This window comes from Sinohyriopsis cumingii, chromosome 11 (genome assembly GCF_028554795.1).
Source record: "Sinohyriopsis cumingii isolate HCF-2022 chromosome 11, ASM2855479v2, whole genome shotgun sequence".
NCBI classification, from domain to species: domain Eukaryota; kingdom Metazoa; phylum Mollusca; class Bivalvia; order Unionida; family Unionidae; genus Sinohyriopsis; species Sinohyriopsis cumingii.
Genome location: NC_142971.1, coordinates 112,895,983 through 112,918,914, shown reverse-complemented (window position 1 = coordinate 112,918,914; position 22,932 = coordinate 112,895,983). Strand labels below are relative to the sequence as shown.

The 22,932-nt window shown below is 37.7% G+C and overlaps 2 protein-coding genes across 2 annotated transcripts in view; one reads left to right on the top strand and one right to left on the bottom strand.

Annotated features, from left to right (window-relative positions):
* LOC149789433 (transmembrane protein 209-like) overlaps positions 1–10,616 on the top strand; it is a 67,228-nt gene extending 56,612 nt beyond the window's left edge. The window contains exons 15-16 of the mRNA XM_089975520.1: positions 186–259; positions 5,379–10,616. Coding sequence (XP_089831646.1) covers positions 186–259; positions 5,379–5,433 — 129 coding nt within the window. The 3' untranslated portion in view covers positions 5,434–10,616. The remainder of the gene's footprint in view (positions 1–185; positions 260–5,378) is intronic.
* Positions 10,617–17,756: 7,140 nt separating this feature from the next.
* LOC149789432 (macrophage-expressed gene 1 protein-like) lies at positions 17,757–19,940 on the bottom strand. Its single transcript, XM_089973603.1, has one exon. The coding sequence runs from the start codon at positions 19,938–19,940 to the stop codon at positions 17,757–17,759; it is 2,184 nt and encodes a 727-aa protein (XP_089829729.1).
* Positions 19,941–22,932: the final 2,992 nt, after the last annotated feature.

The window sequence follows — 22,932 nt, the reverse complement described above, 5'->3', positions numbered from 1 at the left end:
AAATAAATGTGAGTTTGAGATTAATCCAGAATAAGTGTTTTATGTTGACCATTCAAGGCACAATGTGTTGGGTGGATAAAAATAAAAATATGTGCCTCTGACACCCCAACCCCCAATTTATCAATTTATTTCTGGAAAGCCTTAATAAAAATGCTTGCACTTATTTTCTTTTTTGCTTTCCACAGGGTCGAAACAATATGTTTCAAGCAATCCTGTTGTTCTTGTATCACATACAGACCAGGGAACATGGGATGCTTGGGTGAGAACATATACGTGCCTTTATTTAAAACTTAAAAACTAGTAACTACTTGGTCATAAATATCTAGCTCCTTTAGTTATGAATTTAAGATATACAATACATTATCCTTATTTGCATGTAACCACTTATTTCAATTAAATGTCTGTCATGCAGATAGGGTACTTTTTAGTCTTAAGCATTATTATCTGAAAGTGAGGTGAAAGTTTTGAGCAAAGCACTACCTGCAGTATGTCTCGTACATTTATATGCTGCTCTATTTGACTGAAGTACTACCTGCAGTATCTCTTTCACTTCAAAAGTTAATTGTATGCCACTCTTTTTGATTGAAACACTACTTGCAATGTCTTTTTCTTCCAAAGTTGGTTACATTCCACTCTATTTTACATTTCACTATATTTGACAGAAGTTCTACCTGCAGTATTTCATTCTCTTCCAAAGTTAATTACATTCCACTTGATTTGACAGAAGCTCTACCTGCAGTATTTTTCTCTTCCAAAGTTAATTACATTCCACTCGATTTGACAGAAGTTCTACCTGCAGTATTTTTCTCTTCCAAAGTTAATTACATTCCACTCAATTTGACAGAAGTTCTACCTGAAGTATTTTTCTCTTCCAAAGTTAATTACATTCCACTTGATTTGACAGAAGTTCTACCTGCAGTATTTTTCTCTTCCAAAGTTAATTACATTCCACTCAATTTGACAGCAGTTCTACCTGCAGTTTTTCTTTCTCTTCCAAAGTTAATTACATTCCATTCTGTTTGACAGAAGTTCTACCTGCAGTATTTCCTTCTCTTCTACCTCCAGTATTTTCTTCTCTTCCAAAGTTAATTACATTCCACTATTTGACAGAAGTTCTACCTGCAGTATTTTTCTCTTCCAAAGTTAATTACATTCCACTCAATTTGACAGAAGTTCTACCTGCAGTTTTTCTTTCTCTTCCAAAGTTAATTACATTCCATTCTGTTTGACAGAAGTTCTACCTGCAGTATTTCCTTCTCTTCTACCTCCAGTATTTTCTTCTCTTCCAAAGTTAATTACATTCCACTATTTGACAGAAGTTCTACCTGCAGTATTTTTCTCTTCCAAAGTTAATTACATTCCACTCAATTTGACAGAAGTTCTACCTGCAGTTTTTCTTTCTCTTCCAAAGTTAATTACATTCCATTCTGTTTGACAGAAGTTCTACCTGCAGTATTTCCTTCTCTTCTACCTCCAGTATTTTCTTCTCTTCCAAAGTTAATTACATTCCACTATTTGACAGAAGTTCTACCTGAAGTATTTTTCTCTTCCAAAGTTAATTACATTCCACTCGATTTGACAGAAGTTCTACCTGCAGTATTTTTCTCTTCCAAAGTTAATTACATTCCACTCTATTTGACAGAAGTTCTACCTGCAGTATTTCATTCTCTTCCAAAGTTAATTACATTCCACTCTATTTGACAGAAGTTCTACCTGCAGTATTTCATTCTCTTCCAAAGTTAATTACATTCCACTCTATTTGACAGAAGTTCTACCTGCAGTATTTCATTCTCTTCCAAAGTTAATTACATTCCATTTGATTTGACAGAAGCTCTACCTGCAGTATTTTTCTCTTCCAAAGTTAATTACATTCCACTCGATTTGACAGAAGTTCTACCTGCAGTATTTTTCTCTTCCAAAGTTAATTACATTCCACTCAATTTGACAGAAGTTCTACCTGAAGTATTTTTCTCTTCCAAAGTTAATTACATTCCACTCGATTTGACAGAAGTTCTACCTGCAGTATTTTTCTCTTCCAAAGTTAATTACATTCCACTCAATTTGACAGAAGTTCTACCTGCAGTTTTTCTTTCTCTTCCAAAGTTAATTACATTCCATTCTGTTTGACAGAAGTTCTACCTGCAGTATTTCCTTCTCTTCTACCTCCAGTATTTTCTTCTCTTCCAAAGTTAATTACATTCCACTCAATTTGACAGAAGTTCTACCTGCAGTATTTCATTCTCTTCCAAAGTTAATTACATTCCACTCTATTTGACAGAAGTTCTACCTGCAGTATTTCATTCTCTTCCAAAGTTAATTACATTCCACTCTATTTGACAGAAGTTCTACCTGCAGTATTTCATTCTCTTCCAAAGTTAATTACATTCCACTCTATTTGACAGAAGTTCTACCTGCATTTTTTCTTTCTCTTCCAAAGTTAATTACATTCCACTCTGTTTGACAGAAGTTCTACCTGTAGTTTTTCTTTCTCTTCCAAAGTTAATTACATTCCACTCTGTTTGACAGAAGTTCTACCTGCAGTTTTTCTTCCTCTTCCAAAGTTAATTATATTCCACTCTATTTGACAGAAGTTCTACCTGCAGTTTTTCCTTCTCTTCTACCTCCAGTATTTTCTTCTCTTCCAAAGTTAATTACATTCCACTATTTGACAGAAGTTCTAACTGCAATATTTCATTCTCTTCCAAAGTTAATTACATTCCACTCTATTTGACAGAAGTTCTACCTGCAGTTTTTCTTTCTCTTCCAAAGTTAATTACATTCCACTCTATTTGACAGTAGTTCTACCGGCAGAATTTCGTTCTCTTCCAAAATTATCTACATTCCACTCTGTTTGACAGAAGTTCTATGTGCAGTATTTTCTTTTCTTCTACCTCCAGTATTTTCTTCTCTTCCAAAGTTAATTACATTCCACTCTATTTGACAGAAGTTCTACCTGCAGTATTTCCTTCTCTTCTACCTGCAGTATTTCTTTCTCTTCCAAAGTTAATTTCATTCCACTCTATTTGACAGAAGTTCTTCCTGCAGTTTTTCTTTCTCTTCCAAAGTTAATTACATTCCATTCTATTTGACAGAAGTTCTGCCTGCATTATTTATTTCTCTTCCAAAGTTATCTACATTCCACTCCAATTTGACAGAAGTTCTACCTGCAGTATTTCTTTTTCTTCCAAAGTAATTACATTTCACTCTATTTGACAGAAGGTCTACCTGTGGTATTTCTTTTTTTTCCAAGTTAATTACATTCCATTCTATTTGACAGAAGGTCTACTTGCAGTATTTCTTTTTCTTCCAAAGTTAATTACATTCCACTCTGTTTGACAGAAGTGTTATCTGTAGCATATCTTTCTCATTCAGAATTAATTGCCTGTCATTCTATTTAACATTGTCAGTGTCTTGGTAGTTTGACAGAATCTAGCAAAATTAAAAATATTAATGTTTACAGTTATCATTCTCCAGATTTATTTCATCTTTGCATTGTAAGTACAGCATGTTTTCTAACAAAATGGTAAATTAAATTATTATTTGGAGACATAAATAGCAGTATTTAGTTCAGGGATGTTTCATTTACACATACATGGCATCCAGGGAATGCAGATGTTGAGTTCTATTGGTCATAGACCAGAAAAACATTTGGGATAATCTGTTGTCCACCCATTGTCTGTTATTTTTTGTTCTGTTTTTATCTTATCCCTACTCCTCCTAAAACAGCTTGGAGGATTTCAATAAAGCATTAGACACCTTCATCCTATGATCTACTTGGACCTAAATGAAAATGGTGCTGCACAGACATCCAGTATAGCTGCCACAGTGACTGTCTTGAAAATCTTGTTTTCACTGCTTATCCAAAATGGATGGTCAGATCATTATACAGTTTTTTACTAAAAAGAAATATTAAGTCTAAATGATAATGCAGCAAATCTGGTATTCAGTATGGCTAATACTACAGCCATCTTAAATAACTTGTAATGACCACTTCTGTTTGGATGGTATTATCTACATAGGGTTCTCACTGAAAGACGTATAATGTGTAGTTGGTCTTGAAAGAAAATGGGGACAATTGTTGTCCAGTATGGCTGCCACAAGAGCCATCTTGAAAATATTGCTATTGGTACTCCTTCTAAATAGAAGATTTATTTCGATGTCTAGTTTGCACTGAAAGAAAATGGCAATGATTCAGTGGCCAACATGGCCACTGGAGCAGCCATTTTGAAAATCCTATCATTACTCCTCATGAATTCATGGTCTTATCAACATGGAATTTTCATGAAAAGACTTATTAAGGTGACTAGTTGGTTCTAAATGAAAATGGTGTCGATTTTAAGTCTTATATGTTTGCCACATTGGTCATCTTGAAATTCTTGTTATTGCTAATCCTTCTCAATGAAACATAATATTGACATGGCGTTTCCACCAAAAGACTTCTGATGATGTATATTTTATCCAGATTGAAAATGGTGTTAATCTGACAATACAAACAGAACAGCAGCCATCTTGAACATGTTGTTATCACTATTTCTCCTATGGCTGGTCATATTGACATTGTGCTTTCATCAAAAGATTTTTATGGTGTCTGGTTGGTATGAAATAGAATGGTGCAAATCTGATATCCATTGTGTCTGTTCTTGAAAAGTTTGTTTTCATTACACCTCCAAAATGGAAAGTCATACCAAAATGGGTTTTACACCAAAATACTTGTTATGATGCCTTGTTGTTCCTAAATAAAAATGGTGCCAAGTTGACGTCCAGTATGTCTACCACAGCAACTAATTTGAAATCTTAAAACTGCTGAAGAATATCAAAGATGGTTTCAGCATTTCACAGTTTAAAGGAAGAAATGATTGTATCAGCTAGTCGAGCATACATCCCATCATGGGATTTTTGCTTAAAATATATGGCAGTGTCCTCTGATTACTTGAAGATTTCCTCTGAAAATAATGCAGATATACAAATTGCAACTTTTGGTGACAACTTCAAATTCAAAGTGCCTTCCCTGGGATCCCATGTGCATTTTAAAAGAACAGACCTCAATATTTCAGGATGTTGGTTATGTGGTGATTAGCCCCAGTTCATTTGTCACATACTGTAAAGTTCATGAGACCTTGACAGTGGTAAAGTGAACAGAGTGCACTGAACTCTGGCAGAGATCCCTAACATGTAAGACTCCTTCCTGCCTGTCTGTCATTCTGTTTGCTTGTCAATATCTGTTTTATTTCTCTACTGTGTTTTACATTTTGTAATATATAACACTACACACAGAGAGATATTTAAAACCTAAAGTAAGAAATTTTAACTTAATAATACCCCATAGTATTATCCATACTCACTGTTTCATCTCATTGTACCAAACATTTGTCTTGCAGGAGAGTCAGCCTTGGAATGTCTGGAGTTAACATCCTCAATATATTTGACAGTTGATTGTTCAGAGTGTGCTTGCAGCATGTGATAATATGTTCATTCACTTATAGTACACCCACACTGACTGAAATAAACAGAATGGTTGCAGCAATACCATGGATTCTTTCCTTACGCAGAACTGGCAAGGATATTACCAGTTTCTGACCAGGTGAATCATTTCAAATGAAGACATTTTAAATATCGGAGCATTTTCATAATCACCATTTGGTTTTCAAACTCAGCTGCATGAGGGAAAAACATTCAGCAAAATATGTCGAGTTTTTAAATACTCTTTTCTCCATTAATTTTACATTGTCAGAGTCATGCAGTATTTCTCAATACTGCACTGCTTCATACTGCATGAAATGTATGTCTAAAAATAGTATCATGCATTATGTACTACTTTTTATTACAAACAATGTATGCTGATGTAGACGACACTGTAATGTTTGATATATTGGATTTGTTTTATTGATGAACTAAGCAAGCTATTTGATCTGTATGAAAGTAGAGATCATAATTGTTGATGATGTCAATGAATTCCCTGAATCATAAAGCTTTCAACCAAACAAAGAACTGAATGTGATATCTGCAGTGTTCAGCGATGGCTTTATGAATACAGATATAATATGTGCAGTATTGAAAATATAATTCTGATCTTTCAGTTATTTTGCGGAAATGTTCATAATGATTTGCAGATCGAATGGTTCAGCTGTGCTCTCTATAGCCTATACAAATGGCACAGAAAGGCATATCCCAATGCCAAAGGCTATCCTGTCTCCCTCAGAGACATCCCATTTTACAAGCCAGTCCAAACACTAAATTAAAAATTGAAACTTTAAGAAAGCAGGTTTTTGTAGAATATCGAGAGCCTTATAGCCAATAAGCCAGTTGCTTTTCCGTTTGATTTTTTTTGAGAAATTGTACAAATCACACGTCATGTAGCTGTGGTCCCTCCAACAAAGAACATGCAAGTCAAAGGCTAAAAAAATATATCTACAGCTAGTAATAGTTGTCTCTTGAATTTACTCAAGATGTTCTTTTCCTAGTTAATTCAGATAATCAGAATTACATGGGTTTCAAAAAAATTGATCCACAGTACAAAATTTTGCTTCAATCTAGAATACATTTCCAGCACTCCAAAACAAAACAAATTTGATGTAATCCCTAACAGACAATATCTGCATCTTCTTGGGACTTTTTCTTTTAAAAGTTTCATATTTTGACAACCTTAATGATTTCAGACAATGACAGACCAGAAACACATACAGCTTTGCTTCTGGGCCATTTTTTTAGCCACATGTATATTGTACAGCTTTGACCCTACTAATAACTCCAGTCCATCACAATCAGATAAGCAGAATTTAGTTAAATCAACAGAGATGCAAAATACCTCCATTCCAGACCAACTGGAAAAGTTGCTTCAGGGTGGAGTAATTCACAGTATGACTCGATAATTCAATCATAAGTGTATCAAAATGAGATTCCTTTGTTAAATGATGGACTGAGAGTGTGATCCGCTACCAAATTCAGAAGTCTCCAAGTGGTGCTATGTGCACATGAAAACTGTTACTGTACATTTATTTAACCATGCCATGTTTGTGTATTTACTTCAAAATCAAGCAGAAATTCATTAACTTTGTTCCTTGTAGCATGTTCTTTTTATTATTCAGCCTTAGGTAGATAAGCAGTATGACTGTATAATAAAAAGGTTAATACATTTGTATAGGAAAATATGAACTCGGTTTGTTTTCTGAGCTATACTGTACTCTTAACATCATGCATTATAGCTCAAAAAATTCCTTCATATTTTCCCATACAGCAACTTACAAATACTGCTTGGATTTACTTTTCATTATTTTCCTCAAAGTATTTAAGCATAGAATAATGCAGAGATTTTTGATGACTGACAAGCTAAGTAATCTGAAACTGCATTTTCTAATCAACTTAATTTTGGTATTCAAAACCGAGTACCTTGTGACTCACCCAGACTTTACAGGTAGTTAGAATTTTAGTTCAACTCCAGTTAAGGTAACATCGCTGCTCAGAAATATTGCTGACAAAATACCATTATTTGTAACTCAGTTGATTATAGACTAGATGAGCCCATTGTCCATTTCCCATCTGTAATTTATCTGTTCATCAGCACAAGTTATCACTATTCCTTTACTCATTGGAAGATTGCAATGAAACTTTACAAACACACATTCCTTTGAAGGTCTGGTTGGGACTAAATGAAAATGGCATCAATGCACATCCAGTACAGGGGCCATCTTGAAAATCTTGGTATCACTACTTCTAGACAGAGACATATCAACATGGAAATTTCAACTGAAAGACTTCTGTTTTATGTCTAGTTGGTCCCAAATAAATGGTGCTGATCTGACCATCCAATATTGACATCAAAGCAGTTATGTCAATCTACTTGTTGCTACCACTAACGAATGAAACGTCAGTGGCCATAGATGAAAATGGTGACATCCACTACGGCCACCATGTTAGCCATCTTGAATATTTTGTATCAATACTTCTTAACAAATGGTTATATCAACATAAAATTTTCACCAAATGACATGTTTAATGTGTACTTGGCCCCAAATGAAAATGGTGCTAACATCCAATATGTCCAACGTGGTAGTCATCTTGTGGTCAATACTTGTCCAGAAAGGCTATTCATACCGACAGGGTTTTCATTAAGGGACTTTTTATGATGTCTTGTTGATCCTAAATGACAGCGGTACCTGGACACCCGGTACAGCCATTATTGGTGGTCATGTTGAAAATCTTGTTATCTGTAATCATGAATGCATGTTCATATTGACATGAGGTTTTCACCAAAGACTTGTTTGCAAGTTGGTCCTAAATAAAAATGATACTGATCAATGATGGACATCATGAGACTCAGTATTGTGTCTGCTTTTGACAGCATGGTCATACTGATATGAATTTTCACTGAAACACTTTTCACTATGTGTAGTTGGTTGGTCCAGAATGATATGATGCCTATGTAAAATTTGAAAAATATTGTGACAGCTAGTTCTAAACAGATTTCCATTCCAGCATTTCAAACAACTTCTTTCCGTATTACAATGATTATTTTTTTTGTACTTCATTGAGCTTATGAACACATTTACTTGTACATAATCAAGTCCAGCTCAAGCAAGGCTGTATTGTTTACCAAAATGTCTAAGGTGCACACCATGTGTAGTAACTGATATGATGTTGTTTAATTGAACCAATTCATAGCTCAACCTTCGACCAGAATCTGTATGTTGGGTTGACGTCTTATTATGATAGGATTCATTGGTAGGATTTGTTTTGTTGAATATGTCTGACAGTTTGCTTAAATGTCTGTAGGATCATTGTGATATCATTTCGTACTGCTGCATAGATGTACATGATAAAAAGTTGAGAATGCAACCTGATGTATTCCCCTGACATGTGCATGAGATGCTTTTAAGATTCATGATCAAACTGCTGAGTAATTTAAGAACTTAAAACGGTGTTTCTTTAAATACTTGTTACTTATCAAAGATTCTGTTTAGAAATATGTTTTTCGAAGGTAAATAATGTTTATACCAAAATATTTGTCAGCATTTTCAGTAAATCATCCTGTTATGTACCAGATATACTTGCTGATGAGTCCAACTGCAAATTGTACAGACCCAGATTTGTCATCGTATGATGCACCAGCAGATATGGTCTGTGCAGTTTATAAGAAGTAATCAGTAGAAGATATAACATAGACCTTAATCTGCAGGTTCATTATGATATGGCAGGTCAGGATATTTGTTGTTTGCAATTTGACTTGACTCATAAGTGAGTATCAACGTTAATGTGCAATTTTTTTTAACTTTGTTTTTTTTTTTTATGAAAGGCCACATTTAATATGAAAATATCCATACCTTAAGGAAACTATAACAAAAAAATCAAAGTAAAAGTGCTATAATCAAAGATGTGAAAATATATCCTTTAATTGGAACAGATAGTTCCTGTATCATTGACTGCCAAGTGCATGTTTTTTTACACTTTTACCAATTTTGTAAAGATTTAGTGGCAGTAAAATAAGCAAAACCATTTACACATGTAATCAATGTAGCTAATTATGCTAAAGAATTTTAACTAGACCTAATTAGTTACATTCCAATAAATAAGTTCATAGTCAGCACTAACATTGATCTTAACGTCAAAAGTCTTGACTCCACTGTTTAGCTGTATTGGCTGATGAGCATGATTAAGCAAAAATGTATAATTTAAATATAGTTTTTAGGTATATCTGATGAATCACAGGCCACTTCAATTACTGTTCTTTTTAAAACAAAAAATGCTTTTGATGTGGCTAAACTAGACACAGGAGTATATATTGACATTGCCAGACACAAGTTGAATGATTTCATAATTATCAGGTTCAAGGTCACTAGCCACGACAAAGATTTTGTCCAGCACTTAAGATATCTTGTGAACATCTTGATTTAGACATGCAAGACAATATTTCTGCTTCCAAATTGGTATTTTAGAGTTTTCAAGAATATTAGAGACAGTTTGGATACTCAGCAGTTAAAAGGAAGATGGTCTTATCTTGGATTCCTAGAAATTCTTTTCAGCCAGTATTGTGTCAAACCATTTAGAGGGAATTTTTTTTAGATAGCAGTACACTGGATTATGTGTCTCTGGGAATTTAAAAATCAAGAAGCAAGGAAGTTTTAGCACTGGACACAGGCTTGGACAACAGGGAGACTTGGTGGTGATTAAGCATGCATAGATCCAGTGATAAACATCATGGGCTGCCATTGTTTATGTATAGCAGTGATAAGAATACATAAACAGTCTGTTTGTAACTTTCGTAAGTTTGATATATTAATAAGACTGCTTAGCCAGAATTATAATTAATGCTCATTGTATATGTGATAGCTCTACTGGTTTTAGAATTTGATGATTGTAAATAAATTTGGATACCATAAAAGGAAGTGTTGCTGGCTTCCAGCACTTAAGCCATACCTCATTATTTCTTGTAAAAGATACAAAGAAATTAGTATATAAAAGTTGTCTCCCTCAGCCTAATTGCAGTATGTTTGTAAGATAGGTCATGTTGATTGTTTGACACAGTCCTGTAATATGTATTTAAATGTCACATGTAAATCTGTTTTGCAATTTATTTTTTTCCCCATAAAATCACTTATGAATAAAAGTATGACTTCAACGAACATTTCTCTGTCAGTATTTTAAAACTATATGCACATGATAGGTGATGGAGTGAGACACTTCATTTCTTCAGTATGTTACCCAATCATAATACCTGAAGAAAACTGCTACTTCCTTGCAAATCCAGCTCTCTCACATGAAAACTTTAAGATAAAGTCATCTGCATATTTAGGTGGAAGTTAGGGTATAAATTGTTTACTGCATATATGTCCAGCATCAAGGGATGGTTTTATCAGAACTGCATAGCTTACCACCTCTAGGGTACATTTTCTAATACAGATATTGATCTACTGTCCATTAACATATATTGTGCTGTATGCATTACATACAAAAAGTTGCTTTATTGTGCAGCTTTTTTGCATTAGCTGCACGATGCCAGATCATGTTTTCATTTTGCATTGCTTTTAAGTATTTTCCTAGTCATAGAGCTTATATGTATTTGAATTCCATATAATATTTGATTCCTTTTATTATTGTCATCTGTAGACAGGTGGTTCACAATTTATATAGTGTTTTCTGTACCTACATTGTGTTAAATTTTTATCCATGATTGTAGATTGTAATGATCATTTATTAGCAACATATTACATATCTAATATTTGTCCATGATTTAGTGATATGTTCATCATCACTCGATCATACTGGTCAAAGTCTTGGCACCATGATTGTGGATTCTACCTTAGGATAGTGAAGCTATAAATAGGTTGTTTACAGCCTAGAAAATTAACCTGTGTACAGTTTGATGCAATTGTCTGATTGGATGTTTGAAGTTTTTCTTTCTTCCTCTGCGTTTTGAACTCCCTGCCTGATAGCTAGACGCCAGCTAGAACAGTTGTTTGCACAGCTCTCCCAGTCGTTGACATTGATGTTTGCTGTCTTCATATCCTTCTTGCAAACATCTTTGTAGCGCAGATGTGGTAGTGCACCTTCTGCTAACTTCCCATATAACAGTTCCTTGGGAATGCGCCCTGGGTCCATTCTCTTGACATGGCCAAGCCAGCGGAGGCGCCTCTCGCTGAGAATGGAGAACATGCTATTCATGTTGGCGCGTTCTAGAACCTCTGTGTTGGGTACTTTGTCCTGCCACTGGATGTGCAGAATGCGCCACAGACATCTCAGGTGACAGCTGTTGAGTTTCCTGTCGTGTCTTGCATAGGTCCATGTTTCGCTGCTGTAGAGAAGTGAGCTGAGCACGCAGGCTTGGTAGACACGCCGTTTGGTCTTTTCGGTGAGGTTGGGGTGTTCCAGACTCTTTGGTTAAGTCTGGCCATCACTGCTGCTGCCTTGGCAATCCTGCCGTTCACCTCAGAATCATTGGAGAGTGAGCTGGAGATGTTAGACCCGAGGTATGTGAAGTTCTCAACAACTTCCAAGTTGTACCCATCGATGGTGCCAGAGGGAGGGGAGTATGCGTCCTGCGCCATGACGTTCGTTTTCTTCAAACTGATGGTCAGTCCAAATTCCTTACAAGCAAGGAAGAGGCGGCATACCAGCTGCTGAAGTCCATCTTCTGTGTGTGATGTCAAGGCTGCATCATCGGCGAAGAGCAATTCACGGATGAGTACCTCTGTGACTTTAGTCTTAGCACGGAGACGGGCGATGTTGAACAGCTTGCCGTCAGCCCTGGTATGGATGTACACTCCCTCGCTGCAGTCCTTGAATGCATACTGGAGAAGCATGGAGAAGAAGATGGCAAAGAGCGTCGGCTCAAGGACACAGCCTTTTTTGACTCCGCTGATGACTGGGAATGCTTCAGATGTTGCGCCATTGAAGCACACTGTGCTGTGCATGTTCTCGTGGAACGACATGATGACAGCAAGCAGACGTGGGGGGCAGCCAATCTTCTGCAGGAGTCTGAAGAGTCCACTCCGACTAACTAGGTCAAACGCCTTCGTCAGGTCTATGAAGGCAATGTAGAGGGGCATCTGCTGCTCGCGACACTTCTCCTGCAACTGACGTAGTGAGAAGATCATGTCTATAGTTGACCTGCCGGCTCGAAATCCACACTGGCACTCTGGGTAGACGCGGGAGGCTAGGATCTGCAAGCGCACCAAGTCAACACAGGCGAAAGCCTTTCCGACGATGCTGAGGAGGGAGATGCCCAGGTAGTTGTTGCAGTCGCTACGGTCTCCCTTGTTTTTGTACAGAGTGACGACGTTGGCGTCACGCATGTCCTGTGGGATGCATCCCTGTTCCCAGCAACGGCAGAAGAGTATGTGTAGGGGCTGTATTAGCAGTGTTGGTTTTCCGTTCTTGAGGACTTCAGGCGGAATGCCTTCGCTTCCAGGAGCCTTCCCACATGCAAGGCAGTCGATGGCTTTTCGCAGCTCTTCCAGGGTGGGCTGTGTCTAGCTCCTTCATGACAGGCAGGTCTGGAATGGCGTCCAGGGCAGTTCTGGTGACATTGTTTTGGGTTGCATATAGCTCGAGATAGTGCTGAACCCATCGCTGCAGTTGTTTCCCCTGGTCTGTGATGACTTCGCCCGTCTTGGACTTGAGGGGGGCGGTTTTGTAGCTGGGGGGAACCTGTCGCCTTTCTGATGCCCTCGTACATTCCTCTTGCATCCCCGGTGTCGGCAGCTGTCTGTATACTGTTGCAAAGGTTCAGCTAATAGGTATAGGTACAGCGGCGGGCGGTCTTCTGGGCGTTGTTCCTTGCAATCCTGAGGGCTTGTAGTGTTCTGGGGCTAGGTGCAGCCTTGTATGCCAGGAGGGCTTTCCTCTTTGCCTCAGGCACGGGCTCCATCTCCTCCCAGTTTGCCTCATACCAGTCGACATTCTTTCGCTCCCTCTTCCCGTAAGCTGTGATGGCTGAATTGTACACATAGTCACGGATATGGGACCACTTGGAGTCAATGGTGTCATCACGTGTCACTTTAGTGAGGGCTTCCTTCAGTTTGCTGATGAACTGCAGTGTTTTCTCTGGGTTGCTTGCACGGCAGGTGTTGATGCGTGGGTGACCCTTCTTCTTGGCGTGGTGCAGCTTCTTGGGTAATATTAGCACCTTGCTGGCCACGAGGGAATGGTCCGTGTTGCAATCGGCACTGTGGTAGCTCCGGGTGAGGAGGACACTGGCCAGTTCTGCACGCCTGGTGATGACGAGGTCTAGCTGTGCCAGTGGCGTGAAAGTGGGTGTCTCCACGACACCTGGTGGATCTCCTTGCATTTGAAGAAAGTATTGGTCACACATAGGCTGTGGTAGCAGCACATCTTCAGCAGTCTCTGACCATTCTCGTTGATCTTGCCCCTTCCGTTAAAGCCGAGACAGGTGGACCAGGCCTCATGGTCAGCTCCCACTCTAGCATTGAAGTCTCCTAGTAAGTAAAGGCTTTCAGTGTTGGGGATACTGGATATTGCCTGATCCAGAGCCTCATAAAACTTGTCATTCTCCTCGTGGGGGGGAGCAGAGGGCTGGGGTGTACACGCTGAAGATGTTGACCGGGCCTAAGGATGTTGACAGCCGGAGGGCAAGGATTCTCTCAGTACCTGATGATGGAGGTTCAATGAAGGCGATTAGCGTGTTCTTTACGGCAAAGCCTACACCATGCTGTCTAGGTTCATCGGAGGGCTTCCCCTGCCAAAAGAACGTGTAATTGGCTTCCCTGATGGTGCCGCAGTCATCCAGTCGGGTCTCCTGGAGGCAGGCAATGTTGATGTTCAGTCGGGAGAGTTCTCTGTCAATGACGGCAGTCTCAAAATAATAAAGAGTTCTCTGTCAATGATGGCAGTTTTAAAATAAGCAACAAAATAAAGACAGCTATTTCAAATACTCTTATTTTTATGATGTCAAGATCACGGTCTTGTATTGAAAGCAACACCTTGGTTGGGTCAAACAAACACCAGTCGCATTTTATTATGGAGAACTTGTGGACCATTCGTGGTGAAAGGTTCTATATCACTTATTGGCGATTCTGCCGAACCTATCCCTATTACAATATAAAGGATACAGGGACTTCTCAGTCTTTTAATATCAGGTACTTTGACTTTATCTGCGACTCTGTCTTCCAGTGAAAGTGTTCTTATTCAGGGAGTCGAGCGCGACTTTTTATTAATGTTCCTCTCCATGTTGTCAATTTGGAATAAGACTTAGTCTCAGGATCATTGACTATCAAAACTATGACTTCTTTGCAAATTGAGGGTATTTATTTATTAGTAGATAGTGACCTACCTGGAGATAAGGTCTTGGTTAATCCACTTATAACTGACAAGACTTGATTGGATAAAAAATCTTGATTCTGTTGATATTGAAATCCCTGATGTATACCCTGCTTGTGCAGTTACTAAGAGCTATGGAAAAATAACTCCTGAGAATGAATTTGATTAGGAAATTATTCCTTTACCCGACACATTATTTTGTCAATGTCTTGATGAGGTCATTGCTGTTCTTCGTATTGATCAAACAAGAGGTGTTGATCATAGTGATCCTCCTTTTACTACTCATTGTCTTTCATCAACGTGACAGAAGATAATCACTCATTGTCGAGCAGGAATAAAATCCTGAGATCTCTGTTTGTTTCAGAGGGCTTTTAACGAAGCTGAAACCACACAAGTACCCGTCTGTTTTTTTTTTTTTGGGGGGGGGGGTGTGTTGCGAAAAATGTTTTTTTTTTTTTGTTTTAACGAAATTGGAAACCACCTGTAAGGTAAAATATATGGCATAATGACTATTGTGTACACATGTGCAAGTCCTGGGTCAAACCGTACTCGACTGCCATCTTTACTTTCAGCTTCGAGATATACTCGTTTCATACACTTGGACTTGTTTTTATTAGTGAAATTCAAGAAGAACTCAAGTATTGTATTATTTTGATGCTATGGGGCCGTCCATTTAGTACGTACGCATGGAGGGGAGGGAGTAACCCAAATGCATACGCTTGCATGGGGGTGGGGGTACGTCTACTAATAATGTAAGTAAGCGTAGGAAACGGAGGTGGTGGTGAAACCTCGATAATAATTTGTTTAATACCTAACCTGTTCGACTGGGTTCAGTCGGCGTTTGAATTTTAGCGGACACTTAAACAAACTGTTTAAAGTTACGTAGCTTATTTCTTTGATGCAGCCAGACATTCAACGTCGGTGGACTATCTGTTTTATTAAACACGTTAATATTATTAATCCTTTATGATTTCTGCGTGGATTAAATATAGGTCGTTCTATAGAATGGGGGTGGGGTGGGGTGGGGGGTGTTTGCGTCAAGCGTACGTACGCATGTGGTTGTAAAAAGTACGTATGGGGGAGGGGGTCCAGCTTTGCCAGAATTTTGCCTACGTACTAAATGGATGGCCCCTTGCATATTATTTACGACAAACGAGTGATAGGGTTAAATTATAAACTTAATATATATTCTGCTAAATTATGTTGGCACAATAATACCGGTCGTTAAAGTGTTCGCATGTATAATGATGCTAACAAAACAAATGTACCTTCTAATAATTGTAAAACTGCAGTAATATCTTGTCATACAACCGTTTGATCTAAATGCAAATGAAGTGTTTGGCTTCATCAGCTTCTTCAGCAGCTGTTTAGATTTTCTTGTCAATAAATGGAAACACAGGTTATTGCTATGTACACTGTGATTTTACAAGAATTTTCTATATATCTTGAAAGAAATAGAAAATCAGCTTCTATAAAGGATGCCTTTTTATCCGGGATCCAATTGATTGGAAGAACTCGTATTCACGTAAAAGGCTTTCGTCAGTTCATTTGACGCAGTGGTGCGCATGCTCAGCAGATCGCATTTAGCAAAGAAAGCTGAAGCGATTCCAGTTGTTTTACATTCTGAAAATGAGCCATTTTATGTATGCAGGTTACACTGTTCAATTTACGAAACGTTTGACGGGTAGAATATACTTTTATTACAGTGTATCGTCGTTTAGTGTGACGCTGTCAAAAGCAGCCCAGTATGGAAGTACTCTTTTACTTAAAAAACAAAATAAAACGACTTCAACATTCTGATGCCTTACATCAAATAAAGATAGCACACTAGCGTCTTCTATTAAATGAGTGGCCTAACTCGCAATGTATACACCGCTAATTTGAGTGAGAGGTAGGTCAGCATAGCAACAGTTACATTAAACTTAACCCTACTAAAGGTGCTGCTCTTATGCAGCGCATTTGAAACCTCTGCACACAAAGTAGTAGGACAGCCGTGAACTTAAATTGCACTACTATTAGAGTACACCTAGTGCATTAAAATGTAAAGTTACAAAATATCGCATATTAACAAAAAAGTAAAACCAAAATGTACCTATGTATTACTTTGATAACAGTCTGGAAATGTATACTGTTTCATTGTATTGTTTGTGTGAAAAATATTTCACAAGCCGCATATCATTTGTGAATCAATCTTAATACACACACTTTGCTATCAATGTGGCAAGTATTTAATGGATTTATTGTAAGATAATGGGACTGAAGAGGACTGGACTAGTTTTACAATTCCATCACTCTAAAGCGCATCCGAAAAGAGCGAGGATTCTAATTCCATCATCAAATGATCCCCCTATTATCGGATAAACCTGGATGCGTTATTTTTGTTTGAGCTTGGATAATGTATTTTGCTTAAGTTTCCTTGACACTACTTGTGTTTTTGTTGTGCAATAAAATATCCATAACAGTCCTAATTTCCTAATATTTGTGTAATACGTGAGCAATCTATTAAGTCTTTCTACCACCAGCAAGTTAGCTAACTTGCGTACTTTATATTTAAAATGTGAATTTTTTTCATGGGTTACATACGATTTTATTCAGATCATGAAAGGAGTCTTTACTTATTAGGTATAGATGACACATCATTTCTAAATTAAGGAATAAGAAAATCAAACTACACAATTCATCAAATAATTACTGTATCAAATTAAAACTTTGTCGTCTTAATTTTATTTTAAATTAGAAATTAAATGGACAAATATTTACTTGTAGCATATTGCAAAATTGGGATACTTTTCTTTTTACAAATGATATCTATCTGAATCTACTTCAGCCCTAAAATAGTTGGATAAATTTAAGGATTTATTTCAGTACATTTAATTTTTAATTTGCTTTATATTACAAGAATTAGAATATTGCGTTCATACAGTGGCAGAGTCTGATAATGGATTTACCTTTCCATTGCCTCTTGTTGAACGCCTATCATTGGATGTTCAGCTTTTTCCATGTACTGTTGTTGATCGTTGAGTTGTTGATGGCGTGTCAGAATTATTAACTGTGTGAGCAGACGTTGGTGGATTATGGCTGCTTTTGGAAGTCAACACTGAGGCGGTGGGTGTAGTATGGTTGACACTGAAAGAAAACAAAGAGTTAAAAGATGACCAGTCTGGAAGGGAAGTCCAGTTTTTAAAATGATCAATGTATGTACTCATTGCCGACGATAGGTATTCTGTATTGGATAGCTTGTCCAGTGCATCTTCGTTTTGGAGCCACGTGTTTTTGTCCTCGTGAAGATAAACAAAACTCGTTTCGGCATTTTCTGGCATTGGGGCATCCATAAAAGGAGGAGGAATTATGTTAGGTACAACTTGATGCGTTCCATTGCCAATAAAGGAACCCATGCAGTAACTTATCTCGCAGCCATCGATAACTGTTAGTAAATGTTCATTGTAGTTTGTGGGACAGCCTTTTGGCCAAGATTTTGGATCAGAATATAATAATTTAGAATTTGCATAGGGATTTCCTACCTGGCAAGTAAAGAAGCCACCGAATATATTTCCAAAGTCAAATGCATCGTAATCGTCTGAAACACACACAAATACTCTCTCGGCAATTTCCAGACTTTGATAATCAGGGGGACATGAATGGTTGTTAGTAAAAACATTTGGCTTATCGTCAGTAAATACCCCACCAAATTTGTACGAATTGTTCTCCCCATCTGGCATCTCAGTGTAACACCAGTATGCTGTGTAGGTCGCAAGACTTGTCAATGTTCGCGTGCCGTGGCAAAACTTCCAGAACAAAACTTGACTGCATTGAGGTTCGTATTCAACACTTGACACTTCGGATGAAATTAGCTGTATTTGTTTATACCCCATGGGACATGTGGTGTCTCCAGTCATAGGGTTTTTATGTGCGTCATTCAGACAAAGGTCACCGTTTTCAGTTTCAGTTGAGGTGCAGTTCTGGTATAGACCACCCAGACTCTTATTATCAGTAGGAGGATTGCAGGAACCGTCGTCTATGTTGGCTTTCATGTCAAAGTTGAAACTAAGTGGGTCGGTACAGCCACGGTATGAATTAATTTTGTAGTAGTTCAGAATTTCCTCTTTTATGACTTCCTGTGTCTTTCTTACTGTAAATTCCGGTAGTTCTGGAAACAGAAGTGGTGTCAAAAAAGAAAACAGCGGGTCGCCTGCTCTGTCTACTGCTACGAGACCATTGTCCAAGCTTTTTACCCATTTGTTTGTAGAGATGTTCGACGCTCCAAAATTCATACCACCATACGTCCTCACCACTGAATGTCGTAAGCTTTGCTCATAGTCATCAGTAACTGTATTTTGATCTTCTGACCTGTGCATGACACTGGTACCAATATCAAAGTTAGCTAAAAGAAGTTCAAAATTGACACTGGCATTCGCACCCAGCATAGTTTTATCCGTCGTTGATGTTTTGTTTTGAACATAGTATCTGTCCAGCATGTCCTCTTTTACAATGGCTGCGCCCGCTTCCATACTCATCAAAACGTGTGTTCCGAAATCTCTTATCAACAACTGAGAAAGATATCTTGCCATTTTCTTTTCATTCAAGTATACGTATTTCGCAATTTCCAAAACTCTTTTCCGAAAGGTTGGATGGAGTGCAGCATCTGGCTGCATATTTATTTTATATACCACAAACCTAGCCTGTGATCTCACAACTACTGACTGAGACTCTGACAGCTGCTGTCTCACCGTCTTATGCTCGTTTGAGAAAGAACCACCTACTGAAAAATATGGTCCCACAAATTTTGTATTGATATTTATTGACTTCGATGTTACGGAAGTATATTTGCTCATGGTGTCGATCACTTCAGAGACCATATCATAATTACTCTGCCTTATGGGAATCAAAATAGCATCGTTTGGTAGCAGGTACTTGCCGTCATCGCTCATTTGACATTTGCTGTAGTTCATCAGGAGTACTCGCCCCATTTCAAGGTTCTGTAAGTTGTCCCATCCGAGTCCAGGAAGGACCTCAAAAAGCGTAATATCGTGGCCCAGCTCGAACATGCATCTCCGAGGACTTTCTGGTGGTAAATCCTTAGTAGGTGTTCTATCTATTTCTGACAATGCATATGTGCTGGCCATTACCCCTGCTGTTATGCAAAGGGGCAAGATCCATCTGTATGGTACCATCTTCCACTCGGTTATCAACTGTAAGGTCGAGACAAAGTCATTTAAATACTCTAACGTCGTATATATCCACGTAGCTACTTCTGCGTGTAAATACGTGGAATATGAGCATGCGCACTCCTCGTACTAGATTTATTTGAGGTGTTAGTCAAACATTGAACAAAGGTACCGGAATTGCAATCGTTTATGTGTTAGCAACACGATTCAATAAGGAATACGGTCAGTGATTATCTAGGATAACTCGGTATGCCCTATTTTCAAATGATGATCCCAAACTTTGATCGTTGCTAGAGTACGATACGATACACAGGTTTTATCTGATATATACTTTAATCCGCTTCTCTTCATAGTTGAAAAATAAGTATGATTATGTATTCCACGTCCTACTTGAACAAATGTGTTATTTTCCTTTAGAGTAAGCTCATTTGTTCAAAAAGGAGAATATTTTTTGTTAACTTTGCACAACTTCATTTGAAAAACTCATCGCATTCACTACTACATGTGTTATGATCGTACATTGCACGTAATTTCTTCTTCAAGCTCATTTCCATGTTATCGTCATGAATTTAGGAAGAGGGTCATTTTAAAGATATTTTTCAATATTTTATTTCAACAAGGGAACGTCCAATTAATTGTTGTGGTGCGATGGCTGGGAGGCTACTTGTATTTGCAATGTCATGGGTCAAGTTATTGACTTTGAAAACAAGTCTCAGTAAATGCTTCCTTAGGACAATGCATAAATCAAGAAAAGTCTCCAATACTTGTTGCGTATTTGCTGACTCATTCTTACTCTACAATATGCTGCTATTGTAGTGCGTTGTTGAAACTACGTGTATGATTATCATTTTTGATACCGCACGTGGAACTAGTTACTGAAACGTAGTAAAATATGACATTTTCTTTCTTTGCAGAAAGATACATGATACCATTAAGGGATATATATTAAACATGGAGACAGGTATCGCTAATTTATATATATATATATATATATATATATATATATATATATATATATATATATATATATATATATATATATATATATATGAAAACGAACTATAAATATACTCCACTAATTGTGTATACAGGGTAACACTGAGCTTTCAGCAAGATCATATATCGTTACACTAAACTTGGCTTTGCTAATATTTCTTTAACGGTTGCGTCACACTCCTGGTGCTCGTGAAAGTGCAGATACTTCCTTCATTGCATACTGCACGATTGTCGCTAAGTAAGTGCATTTGCTATCTGGCGATTTACTAACCTGTTATTATGCCTACGTCGACAAGCTTAGTGGACATGAATGCATGTTAAGAGTCTGACAAAAGAGTTCGAAACAATTAGCCCCCTTTACTTTTTTGTTGTGATAGCTTGCCAAAGTCAGTCAAATATATGTCTTCATTGTAATCTGAACTTGGTAAAATGTTTCGTAAAAGTTGTTTTCTAGAGTGAGAAATTGACCATGCACATTGAAGCACTTCCGTTGTCAAATCTTTAGTTTCGGAGGTAAGTATTTTGCAGGCTTTCAAGCATTTCGATTTCGGACGTAGGCAACTCTTGCATGAAGTCTGCAACCCCATGATGCCTATATGGAAGCGATCGTTTTGAAAAACACCGAACTTCTGATGTTTTCCCCATCCTAGTCAACGTACGAATTCCCTGAACGTCATCGGCTATTTCTGCGAGACTAAATTGTAGAATCTGTAGGATTGACCAAGAAGTTCTGAATGGTGTGTGTGTGTGTGTGTGTGTGTGTGATTTGGATTTTTAACGTAGCTTCAACAATTTTTCAGTCATATCGCCACAATGTCTGCAGTGTGACAGCTTATAGTGATGTCTAGCACTGGGACATAACGCCGCAGACATGTAACATGATGTCCCACAGTCACATTATCCTGACACCAGGCAGACCAATCATGAGACTAACCTCCTAATGCTGAGCTCCTAGCGAGGCAGCTGCTGATACCATTTTCCTAAGTCTTTGGTATGACTCGGCCGGGGTTAGAACCCACGACCTCACTCATCCGAGGAGGACGCTCTAACCACTAATCCACCGGAGCATTAGTTACGAATGGAATTCTCTGTACATGTTTCCCATAAGGACACACGGTACTAATTCAACTCCAATAGTAAACATATGGAAAAACCATCATATTCAAAATTCAATAACTTAAAATTTCTGGGTGCTGATGATGAGACCTATAATTCTCCATGCACATCTAACCTTGGTGCAAGCTTATGTGTGGAGAACCGCGGCATTTTGTTTACATAAATGTGCATGAAACACATGTTATTGATTCTGCACCAAATGAATCAGGTGCTACTTTCATTATTGAGTACTCCTGAGTCAAGCCTGTAAGAATGCTAAAATTGCATCAGTAGAAATTTGTCTATATTTTTGTTAAATTACATATAGGATAAGCTCTCAAAAGATATTTTTCCTAAAATTTTAATTTTCATTATTAACCAATTATGGACCACCAAACCCGTAAATACTCTATTATTTCTTCACCCATTTCTACACTGGTTCACAGTTCTTCCGTATAATTAGTACCGTGTGTCCATAAGGCACATTTTCTTATTAATCTGGTTCCCTGCATTATATCCCCCCCCCCCCCGCTGGACTCGCAGTACTTTTTCAGCTTCCGAAGTAGACCTATGGAAACACCTTTATATTAAAACCTTAATAACTTACAATATCTGAACGCCTATGATCAATGTTATATTTATCAGTATAGACCCATCTTTGGTGCAATCTTCTTTGTTGAGAAAATCGAACGAGTCATGGTATATTTTGTGTGTTTAAAACATGTTTTTAGATCCGCAACTAAATAATCGTGTATTGATTTCAGTAATGAGTGTTCTGAAGTAAAACCTGTAAAAGTCTAAAATTGTGTGAATTAAAAATTCTCTCAAAATTTTTCAGTTACAAATAGGGCAACATCTCAAAATATTGCTAAAAACGAAACTTACTTTTCATTATCAACCAGTCATG